General features: G+C 38.2%; 1 protein-coding gene across 1 annotated transcript in view; it reads right to left on the reverse strand.

The window, feature by feature from the left end:
• ZNF536 (zinc finger protein 536) overlaps positions 1-12769 on the reverse strand; it is a 290297-nt gene that overhangs the window by 110777 nt on the left and 166751 nt on the right. The window contains exon 8 of the mRNA XM_058813538.1: positions 3820-5400. Coding sequence (XP_058669521.1) covers positions 3820-5400 — 1581 coding nt within the window. The remainder of the gene's footprint in view (positions 1-3819; positions 5401-12769) is intronic.

Consider the following 12769-nt stretch of genomic DNA (forward strand, 5'->3'; position numbering starts at 1 on the left):
GAATGGAAGCAAATTAGATTTAGAGACAAGATGGAACTAATACTTTTGGACATCATTAAGTGTGGATTCAATAGCACTAACCCATTAAGCAGCCAGCTAACGCCCAGGACTATATCTGGCCAGTAGCTCTGTAGCCCATCAGCTCTTCTTTGAAAGCCTCAGTACTTCCCAAGTAGCAAATGCAAGTAGGGAAATTCTACCATCTTGGTCACAAAGCAGAGAAATTTAAAGAGGAGGAGAGAGAGAAGGGATAGGGTCTTGTCATAAAGGGCCTTGTGCACAAATCACAAGTAAATTAAGGTATTGGAACAGACGGTAGAACATTACTGTGAGGCAACTACATGTGTGTAGGAAGACAAGCAGAAAAAGAGAAGAGCATAAATGGAAAGGAAAACAGATCTTTCAAAATTTAAATACAAAATAGATCTAGAAACTCCAAGCTTAACTTGTCAAATCAGCAAGGGCTGTGAAAGCAGAGTACACAGATGCTCAAGAAAGCTACCAAGCCATAGACCTTGGGTTTCCCCTCCCCGTTGGGCTAGTTGCTGCCAGTCAGCAAGGAAAGACCTGTCCTCTTCTTAGGAATTGAGTGCCAGCAACATTAACAAGATCCACTCCTAGGTAGAATCACCTGAGACTCCAAAACCAAGTATAGTTCAGGAGTAAATCTAAAATTATCTATGCTCTTTTTTCTTTCTGTTCATTCCGCTGTATAAGGAGAAATATTACAAAAATTCGTGATTTTTTTCTCAGTAGCATTTTGATGTGAAAATTTCTTTATTATGCAGTAATTATGGTTCTTTCCTAATTGTGTCTTTCATCTCTGAAGCATGATAGGAGCATAAATGAATTATGTGTACATCATCAGTCTCTCTCATTCTCCATGACAGGGAAACTGAGGGCTGCTTCCACATGTGCAGCGACTTTCTGAAACAACAATGTGAGTTGGTGGCATTCTCCTCTAGAAAAAAAACTGGTTTTGTGCCAAGATTTTTGCTTAAAAACTGACCTACTATCTTAGGGTAAAATCTGCCATCTAAAAATGATCCACATGGATTGCTGAATACCCCAGCTTGTTTTTAGGCAGCCAGAAATTCAACTCAATTAGCATGGCCTGCCAAAGAAGCAATCTCAGCTTACTGAAGCTGAAATATTTTATTTCAATTTTATTTCCTCTGTATTCTGACCATAGAAAGAGCACTATGCCTTGCACTCTGAGTGTGCAAGGACTGTTATCAAATGCATCAGTGTTTTCTCTGGGGAAGTCTACAACACACACATCACTGGCTGTAAAAAGAAACACAAATGCATGGAGTCTCCCCAAACACAAAAGGAACATGAGAATTATGCCCTGAAATCGGATGCTGGAGGTGTGTCTCAAGTTTTCTGATCTCCCAGGCAGTGGGAGAGACAAAGAGAACCACGACTTTGGTCATGGGCTTCGTGCAGCAGGAAAGGAAGGAAGGCTAACAAATGAACAGGGTGCTCCTGATTGCTAATCTGCAAGTAATCAGGTGGGATTCCCCACACTAACATGCACAGATGGAGTGTGATTTCACAGTATAAAATGTCACTGAAAAATGAAAACTCCCCCAAAACCACTACTTTCAAGTGGGTGGTGTCCAAGCCAATCAAACAAAAAAAAAGAGCTACTGACATGGGTCTTGTTCATACTCATCCACTTTTCTGTGAGTTGTGGAGAAAAATGAAATAATGTATTTAAATACATCAACCTTTATACTTATGTTCTGCAAACACAATAGAATGACAGAAAAGAATTTTAAAAAGCTATTTTTGGAGGGGGGAGACAGAAGGACTCTTACTGCATTTTTAATAAAAAAAAAAAAGGCTTAAAAAGTAGAACAGAGAAGCTTCTGTTGTTTCTTTTTTTCCTTCATACTTCAAGTCAAATCCATTATCACTGGGCAGAGCTTGTGAAAGGGATATGGTCTTTAAAATCATATAAACTCAAGCTATCATAAAATGTCTGTTGAATTGATTGGAAGATGAAACAAAAAACTAATGGAAGTAACATGACCTCATTTCAATAATAATATTAGAGGGGTTTTTTCTGTTGTTGTTTTAAAAATCTTATGCCTGTGAAAAAGTATAAAGATATTTTGCACAAAGCAGCTAATCTTAGTTTTCTAGGTTTTTTTTCAACTTCTTTGTTTAGACAGTAATTTCTCTGCTGCATTTTTTTTTCTTTTTTGTTAATTGATTTTACTCCTCAAATGGAAAAAAAATCCAAGTAGGATTTTACCTGCTGTAAATTAAATCAACTATCAACTCTTTTCAATAATGTAAATGCTGATTTTGAAGAATCTCTAAATATTTCCAACTACCTAAATTGCTTCTTAGTGCACTGAGACACTGAAGTTTTCAAGTAAGGCCACATGGATACTTGGGCAGATATTGGTTAAATGACAGATATGGGCAGATAATGACAATATTGTGAGTCGCAGATAATGACAATATTGTGAAGTCACAATGCTCTAAGGATACAAGTGAGATAAAATTTGTGTGCAGGTATCAGACTTTTTTTATCAGATCAACTAATACAGATGGAAAATCAGGGAGGGGTGTGGAGAGGGCTTTGAGCATCTACACTGCCAGTAAAATCAGACAAAGCTCCCCCTAACCTTAGGTTAACCAGGGGAGCCACTCTTAAATGCTTTCAGATTGAGGGTTTCATTTTAAATTGTCATGTTTTAAAACTGTTGATAACGTTTTCTTTTCCTTTTCTTTTTTTTTTTTTTAATTTGAATGCATTGTATTATGTATGTTCAGCTCTGACAATGAATTTTCTGACTAATTTGCAAGGTTAAGTGAAATGAACATTACTGAAGTTTTTGTGTCCTTTGCTGACTCTGCTTTTTAAAGTGATACTGTTTTCAAAGGATTTACACTCTAAAATCTCTTTCAAACAAACACTATGCTGACAAAATAGGAGCTAAAAAATAAAACCAAAAATCCTCAATCTCATTTGTTTCAAATAGATTTAACTTTAATTCTTGTAGATATGAGGTGTGTGATATGAGGAAGTAAAACTGCAGTTTTGTAAATCAGAGACTAGAAAGGGTAAAATGTGGTTTTATTTGTTTGGAGTGTTGTTATTTTAATTACCTGCAGGCATACTCTTAATCAGGCAAATCACAATTTACACAACTGCTAGTTAGAATAGTGAAAATGGTCAAGGGCAAGTACTGCATGTGTGCCATTGAACCAAACCAGAAAATTATAATTTAAAAAAAAAGAAAAAGGGAAGGAAAGAAATTAAAAGAAAGAAAAAATAAAATCTATTCAACACAGGTAGATACATTCCATGCACTTGGCTTTTGATTTCATTAATGTTGTGGTAACTGAACACACCCCAGTCCAAAGAAAGAAAGGGGGGGAAAAAAGAGAGAAAGCAAGGTTTGCTTGGCAAAGCATCCAGTGTTTTTCATGGGTTTGTATATCAAAATACTGAAAAGTTTGCAAGTTACCATGTATATTTTGTATATTTTTAAAACTTTTTCCTTCTTTGAGAATGCTAAAGCAGTAAGTATCCCCTTCCGATGCCACTAGCACAGATAGTCTATATTGCTGCTACTCTAGTTTAAAAAGCAGGTTCTTTCTAAAATCCTGTTTAAGTATGCATGCAGCACTGCTGATTTCAATGGAGTAGACCACATATAGGACAAGAATTTGGCCCACAGGGTTTAACATTTAAAAAAATGTATTACTAACAAACATGACTAAGTATATTTAAAGAGCAGCTTCATGATTCTGCACAAGTGTTTTCTGAAATGGTCTAAAAGAAGGTCTAAAACTTACCACACAAGTCAGGTCTCTTGATACATCCACTAGTTGCTGTGCTACTTGCAAGTCCATTAAAGGCTGCTAAGCCATCAGAGCTGTAAGCTCTTAGGACTGACAACATGTTCATCTGCTTCTCCAGGACCTGCGGACCCTGAACTTGTTCGGGTTTCATCACTTCTTGTGTAGTTTCGTGTGAGGAGAGAAGATTCTGACTGTGCCACTGCTTTTCTGAAGCTTGTGGCAGTGGTGATACGAGCCCTTGTGTGGGTTGTGAGGTGACTGCACTTTGTATATTGTCACCTCCTTCACTGCTTTCTTTATTTAGGGCAGACAACTGCTTATTCATAATATCTGGTTCTGTGTCAATGTCCTCATCTTCAATGTTTTCTTCCTTGGAAGATTCCATATCCTCAGATGAAGCTATGTCAGAAAGGTCATCAATAGCACTTTTATTTACAGAGTCAGAGAGCAGAATATTTGGGTCATCTTCGGATTGTGTTTTTATTTCAGATTCATTACTGGTGCAAGAATTTTGTGTTCCCGTGCCAATAACACCAGGATAAACACCGAACTGCTTATAGAAGTCTGTTGTAAAATTACAAAAAGTGGATTCCATGTGGCTGGGCCAGGCAGCGCTCTTTTGCTCTCCCAGGGTCTCTTTATTTTGTCCTTGGGTCATTTTCTCAGAAGCTGTGTCCAGCTGGCTCAGCATGTTTGAAACTCCTGCCTCCTTGCCGGACTGCATGGAGGAGGGGAGCAAGCTCACTTTGTTCACCGAGGCCGAAACCTCTCTAGACTGCTCTTTGCTGTTGCCTATGATGTTGTCTTTACGTTTGGCCTTGCCCAAGTGATTGGCTTGGAGGTGCAGAGCCATCAGCTCCATGGATGAAGTTGTAAAGGAGCAAAATAAGCAGCCATGCCAGGCAATGTTGTCCTGCACAGTGACAGAGGAGCCTGGCAGGGAGGCTGCATCGGGCCTTACCGACAAGTCCAGAGGTTCGTACTGCGACTTTTCTGATTTCCGCTGTGAGGACTTGCTATTTATCTTCTCCTCACCACCATCTGAGCCCAGAGCTTTTGCTGAAAGTGGATCTGAGAGAGCTTTATCCTTCATTTCTTTTTCTTTCTTCAAAGAACTTAGGACAAAGCTGTCCATGAAAGCTTGCAAAGACCCTTGGAAGTTCACACCATTCCCGACCATGTTCTGGTAAGCACGGCCAAGTTCAGAGAAGTGTGTTCCTTTGGAAGATATGTCTGAACCCTTCATATTTTCTGAAGACCCTTCAGATGACATGCCAACTGCTTGTCCTTGCTGATCTCCAGAAGACAGCATTCCTGATGTCCACTGCTGCGACACCATGCCACTTCGGAAGTCGATGCCAGGAAGTCCCTTGAAGGCTCCTCTCAGGATGTCTGGCCTGATGAACACAGAACTCTTACTGGGTGTCTCCTCCTTGTGCTCCTGGCTTGCACTCTGCCCAGAGAGGGGCCCTGCTCCGTTCTGCCGCTCCCGATGGTGCCGCTCCAGGTGGTATTTGAGGGATGCAGACTGAGTACCAGCATAGTCACAATGTGGACACTTGTAAGGCTTCTCACCTACAGGTGTGGACAAAGAGGAAAATGTAAAGAGAGTTAACTGTGCTTTGGGCTATGGATGAGTGGAGAAATTAAAAAATCAGCATTAGCTGCTTACAAACAACATGATCTTGGTACTAATAATTCATTTCTTAAAAGAAAACACCTTTAATCGAAGACTAATTCCTTACTGAGTATTTCTACAATGGGTTTCTAGAATGTGGGGCTATTCAGGAATGACATGGTATCTACACACAATTAGCCATCCTTTTCTTAATCTAACATGTAGAAAACTGTTGTAGAATTAAAAGCTATGATTATGAAAATGAAGCATAACAATTTCAACCACAGTAATCATTAAAAGTACAAGTTTAAAAAAAAGGGAGACAAAGAATGTAACAAATGGATGGTTGCAATATTTTGTGTATACAATTGCTCTAAAATTTGTTTAAATTATACACATGGAAACCATTTTTAAACCTAAAAATTTTATGGCACTGTTACGCAAGACTGAAATGAATGATTTAAGTCTTGCTCTGCAGTAAATCATGGATATAATTAGCAAATGGCATACTGCACAAGTAATTTATCATTATTTGGAGGGCACCATTCCAGAAGGATTCAAAGATCTGCAGACCTACTGCATTGTTTCTAAATAAAGAACTATAAATACAGATTCTATAAAATATTAATTTCATTACACTACATAATGATTGCAGCATATAAGAACATATAGTTAAAATAAAAAGTAGTCTGTAAAAAGAAATTGAGTAATAAAAAGTACAAAATATATTTTGTTTCTGTATTTGAAATTAGTATTATCTACTGGTTTTTGCAGTCCTTTAATTTTGTACTAATGACAATTCTAAGGCTCAAGTAGTAAAATGCATGATTTACCTACCATAAGCGCTTTTCTAGGTTTGGCTTGAATAGAGTTTTAAAACATATAAGATGATTTCCATGAATTAAGTAAATATTTGAAGCCCACACTAAACTTTTATTGTTCTTCCTATACTTTCAAAGAGGCAGAAGATTTTACACATATAATAAATATTCACATATAGTCATAAAGACATATCTGAAAAGAATGTACATTTAAGCAAAGGTATCTCTAAGTTTTTGCAGAGCATTGGTAGCAATGCAGAATTCTTTTCAAAGAAAAAGTATGGAAATCCTCTCTAAAAGTGACAGAAATCTGAAACACCTGCAAGCTGTCAATACTGGCAATTCTTTCTATGAGGGAGCTCTGCAAGAAGAAGAAACTGTTTTTTCTAGGTAGCTTTTTTTCCTAAGTAATACAAAAGACAAAAGCAAGCCTCTCCAAATGGTATAATGGAAACATTTGTTTTGAAAACTTCCTCCACAGTAAAAATGCTGTATAATATTATGTAGATCACCAAACCAGCTGGAAAGTTATCCGATTTCAAATAACCTCAAAATCTGCTAAAAACAAAATTTAAAAGCTTTCAAACTTCTGTTATTTAAGCTAGAGGCTCAACTGAAGGGCTGGTAAATACTTGGGGAGCTGCTCCTCTCAGTGATGGCAGGAATTTACTGATGAGAGGGGAGCCCAGAACATTGCCATGGCCACAGAGGGCTGCACGAGAGCTCAGTGACAGGAACAGGGGCTGGATCCCTGCTGCAGTCCATCAGGCCTGAAGCACCTTACCAGCAGTGGAAATTCTAAATCCATCATGTAATCCTAAAGCTAAAAGGTGAGACATGAGAGCCTGATATCAAACCACATCAATTGACCTCTTTAGAGGAGAAAAGCACAGAACCTCAAACAAGCGGTGTAGTAATTAGCATGGTTTATATTTTAGGCCTTGGTCCACACAGCTTAACAGAAGAAATCAGGTTTAAACATTTCAATGGAATTTCTGAGTCTTTCGCAATCTCCCAATTAAGCTCTGGTGCTTCACTGACAAGGAGCAGGGGCTGTGTTTAGTGGGAGTTGTGCAAAAACAAACAGCTCCTACTGAGCCTCAAGCCTGAGACAGAACACGTCTGACTGGGCCTCCCTGGTCCCAGGTGGGCACCTGAGCTTGCACACACCCATCTCAGGCCTTTGAGGGGGAGATAGGAGCACACAGGACACTGGCTGGCTGGCTGTTTGCATTTCTGCAGGGCTGTTTGGGAGTGTGCAAACTCTGACACTGTGCTGCCAGTCAGAACAGGGCCAGACAGTGATGCTGGGTTCACACCATCACTGTAGTTTTTTTGGAGCTGCTTTCAGTTCTGATGTTTGTCCCACCAGTTTCTGTCAGCAGGCACTAGTGACTTCTGACACAACTCAAGTACTTCACGTGCTGCCTAAGACATAATGAGACTGGTGAAAAACAAGTGCCAGACTCTATAGGGTTAAATGTTCTCACTTTTGAATTTTCACTCCTCTTAATTGAAAAGCCCTTCCTCAGCATCCCCTATGCCTTTACGGAAATCTTTAACACAATTATATTGAGCACTTCCTTTTATTCTGACGCTAGTTCAGTGTGTTTGCATTGCACATCAAGTGGCACCATCAGAAAGTGTGTCCCAGCACTGCAGGCACTACATGCTGGAGAACTATTGCAGGGAGAGGGAGAAATTTGTAATATAGTCTGTAGTAATGTTGCTAAAAACATGCAGAAACTGCTTAAAGCAGTATGCATATGTAAGAATGGGTACAAGTTAAAGAATGTTAACTGGAGAAAATGCTAGTTCTGTTTTGTACTTCTAAAAGTACCTTCAGTCTAAAGCCCTGGGCACAGCATACTCTTATTCCGAATTGCTAAGCCTTGAAGGCATTCCATTTTCTGCTCTAAGGCCTCTCCACAGAGCAAGCTTCCTTTCAGCAGAGGAGATCTGCACACAGCTCACCACCAGTGCCATGAGCACTGGACTGAAAGAGGACACTGACTGAGACAGTGTGATAAAAAGTTCAAATCTCCCCCAGCCTTGGTGTGCTGCCTCTGTGGTGCTCCCACCCCTCACATGGCTAGAAATGAGATCTAAAGCTGAAGGTCTGAAATGGAACTCAACGTGAAGCAACACACTGTGCCACCTTTGCAATGCAGGACTGGCCAAACAGCATTGTTCAAAGGGAGCTGTTCAAAACCTCGCTGCTCTCTGCCAGATCCAAGCACTGGCACCGGTTAGTTTATTTCAAAGCAGTCTTAAATGCTGCTATTTCAAGGGCAGGCACTGGGAGAAGGGAGTAGGATGGAGTCAATCATCTTTGAATCTTTTTAATTTAGTCTGTCAGTATTTCCTAAATTCAGTAATTGTGCAGTTATTTAGATGCTACTTCATCCATTCAAATTAATAACCAGCTACACCCTGTGTAAGACCCTGCACAAATGACAAAACAGAGTTATAAGCTGCTGTGGGAAAAATCCCAGTCTAACCTCAAACCAAGTCAGTTCCAATGGAAAATCCAAAGGACCACTAATTTTCAGGATTCTATCAGCAGATGTAGTAGTACATGTCCAAAGAACACTGCAGGGGACAAGGGAGGTATGCTATGATTCTTTTTAGGAGACAACCTGTTTGTGTCTCATACTTTGAGGAAAGGTTTCAGAGAATTCATCCTAGTGTAATGACTACCCTGCTATTATTGCCAAGAGCAGTGTCTGGATGAGTTATTTAACACTTAATATCAGTTCACATAAATTAATGTTGCCATGCAGGAGCGAGGGAACATGACTTTTTCAAAATAATCTTCTGCATTTCATATCCAAGAGTCGTTTTTCATTGTTCACAAAGGCAATGGCCACCCTGAATTTGCTAATTCTCTCGCCCTGTTTGCATGTCTGCAAAATTTTTCACAATGGAGGAGGGTGAAAGAATATTCCAGCATGTCCTGCTAACAAAATCACAAAAATCTTATAGGGAGTGCCTTATCTGGGCAGCACAATCACAGTTCTGATCTACCTACTGTTCTAGTTTACAAGACACAAGATATCTCAGATGAACTCTTTTATATCAGGATAAAGTAAAACAATAAAAATTCAATGCTGCTTGTAAAATCTGCACCAAATCTTGGTAGATAAGTGGAAACAGACACGTTGCCCAGTAGAAGCAGGTCTATTTGCATTGCAGGTTTAAAACCACCCAGCTGTATGACCCATGCAGGAGATCCCCAGCCCTGCTCAGAGCACAACCTGACCCTACTGGTCAGGGGAACCATCTGCCATGGGCTCTGCAAGGAGACCACAGCCAGATTATAACTAGATTTACAGATTTTAAAGCCAGAAGGGACAATTATGATCATCTAGTCTTATCTGTTCTACAACACAAGCCAAAGATCCTCATACGACAATTCCAGCATCAGAGTGTAAATACATTTTGAAACAAAACTAACTTGCTTTAGTTTAAACAAATTATGTTTCAACAATGGCAGTGAATAAGACTCCAACATGTCCCTAGGTAAACTGTTTGACTGATTAAGTATTTTTACTGCTCAAAATGTGTGCCTTATTTCTAGCTTGAATTTTTCCAGTATTTGCTTCCTCCTACTGAACATTGCTACCTTTCCCTCTGTTAGATTGAACAGATTTTTTAAAATTAAAAAGTCTATTTCCTGAGGAAGGTATTTGCAGACAGCAAAACAATCACTTCTTCACCTTCTCTCATCCTTGAGTGGAACATCCTTCCCAATTTTTCAGTGTCCTTTTCAATTATGGGTACCCACTAAAGCTTTGATGAAATTTCAACTTGATAGCAATTTTATGCAGTCCAAGACTGTGTTTACATCCATAGATTTAGCAATCAACTAACAGCTCATATTCTGATGCTTCTCTACCACAGTCCCAGGCCCAGTTCATCACCGCCTGTAGTATTTTTTCCTTTACATGTTGCTGATTTAAAATTCATATTGTTGAAAAGAGCCCACTTGACTAAGTGACTAATCAGTGCCTCCCCATGATTTTTAGCATCTTACCATTTTTGTGCCATTGGTAAATTTTATCAACAGTGATTTTTATATAGTCTTCCAAATAATGACAAAATACCAAATAGATGGAGCTGAAAGTGCTGCTGTGGAACTGAGAGTTTATGTGCCATTTCATCTCTGTATATTGATTTGGAGGGGATTTTTTTTTTTTTTTGATTTTTTTTGTTGGTATTGGGTTCTTGCTGGGGGGTTTTCACATAGAACAGGCTACTTTTATGAGAAGGGACTTGATAAAACTTTCTTTTATGAAATAAAATTGAAATAAATATGCTACCAATTTTCAATTAGCTAACCACTTCATTCTGTAATTTTATCCCAAGCTTTTCTCAGGGTGGTTCTAATTTCAAGGTCTTAATATTTTTTTTTTGGGAAATACAAAGAATAGCCCAAGCTGTTTTACCACTAAAGTGCTCTGGGTCTTGGTCTGTGTTCCAAGGCAGTTTTTGGGCATTTTTTTCAATGAACTTAAATGATTTGGAGAGCTCTTCAGTCAGGGTTTTAAAGATTTTATCTAAAGTTATCCAGTCTAATTCATTCTAAAAAAATATTAAAATGCAGTGGGATACAGCATAACAGCCTCATTATTAATGGGAGCATAACTGTGTAGTTGGAAAATGCTCATGAAAACCATCATGCTTCTTTCTGAAAACAGAGCAGAAGAGCTTTTAGTCTTTTATACTATGGTTTATAATTTCTTATCCAGTCTTGTCCAGTATTAGCAAGATATCAATTGTTGGGCGTGCCAGATCCACAGAATTTTACTCCATTTTCCATAACCCCCATAGATGCATACATGTTTTTATTATTGCTTTTAGTTTCCCTTATCAAATTTCTTTACTTCTATTTATTTAAGCTTAGTGTTGTGAGCTTCTTTATTAATTTTTCATCTTTAACATACAGCTTCTTAACAATCTGCCCTGCACCCCACACTCCCTTTCCCCACTGAATGCTCCCCTCTCCCTTTTAAATAAGATTTTATGATTTGTCTGTGGATTGTGCCCTTCTGCTCCTGGTGGTGCTGCTGCTCAGTACAGTGACAGCTCTGCGCCAGGGCAAGAACCCCAAACACTTGGAGTCCCATCTGCAGTGGGGCTGTGACAGTCACTTGGGGACAATGGGAGTTGCAATTCGACCCCACGCATTTCTTGACAGGCTACAGTTTGCTTTCATGCAAAGCAAATGAAATCAAACATCTTCTAATTCCAGAGAATACTGCTTAATGAAAATATTGAAAACATTTTCCAGCATTTTTTATTTTACCATTGAAACAGTTATTGATAACCTATTTTATCCATTGTGCAGTAGATATTTTAGAAATGAATTGCTGTATGGTTTAATTAGTTCATTATTATGCCTATTCTTACACAGTAATTTCTTTTATCATTCTAATCATTCACTTCACACTTTTTAAACCAAATGGAATATCAAAGGTTCTGTAGGATTATTTTTGGATCCTGCACATGTTTCACCACACAATTAATCTGTTTGTCAGAAATATTAGTTAACTTCTTCACTTTACTACTTTCCTTTACTAGTCATTTTTCTCTATTTTATAAGATGAAGCTACCTGTAAAAGGACAGAATTTTGATGATTTTGCTCATTTATTAAATATTTTTCATTTGTCCACTCACCATCACTATAAAATATTTTAATTTTTATAAACTTTTATAATTGAGTATTTTTCTTTATTTATATCTCATCTGCAATATTTATTTAGTCTTTTTACATGTCTTTACTTAGTTAAAATGCAGAGAGATAAATATGGCTGTTACTTTGCAGGGAAGATTCAGTACATTAATATAAACTGTACGCAATTCCCCCAAAGCATATATATACGTTGTAAACCTGAAGACTTTTTACACAGCTGCTTATTGCTAAACAGTGCCTTGTCCAGAAGGGGACAATCTGTGTCTCTAATTGCTGTCACTGAAGCTGAGATTCATTATGTGACTTTCCCATTAAAATGTGAGCATTAATTTGTATAATGAAATATCACCCACTGCAGTGTTCATTAGCCATGCCCTACTGTATACTGCACATTGTTAGCTACCTAGAAACTGTAGTTAATTTCACTAATGGATATTTCCCTACTTAGTGTTTGGTAGGAAATTTACACTGTAACATTACCTCTTAAACTTTTAAGGAAATTTAAATTCAATCAATTATTTTCAACAAAAGTTTGGGATGTCATTAAGACAGGAGAAAAGGCATGCTGTACAATGTTAAGGATGGGAAATCTGGAGGAATCTAGAGAAATGAAAAGTCCTTTTAGTTCATCTTAGAAATGTAAGAATAAAGGATGTTCAATACCAAAATTGTCTCCTCTTGGAGCACACATACCCATTTTCCTTAATTATTCATATTGCTCATCCCACTACAAGCGCCTTCAGAGAATGGCAACAGGCAGTCTTTTTTTAGGAAGGAAATGTGAATTGAATTCATTTAAAACAGCACCA

Source organism: Ammospiza caudacuta, chromosome 13 (genome assembly GCF_027887145.1).
Source record: "Ammospiza caudacuta isolate bAmmCau1 chromosome 13, bAmmCau1.pri, whole genome shotgun sequence".
In the NCBI taxonomy this organism is placed as follows: Eukaryota; Metazoa; Chordata; class Aves; order Passeriformes; family Passerellidae; genus Ammospiza; species Ammospiza caudacuta.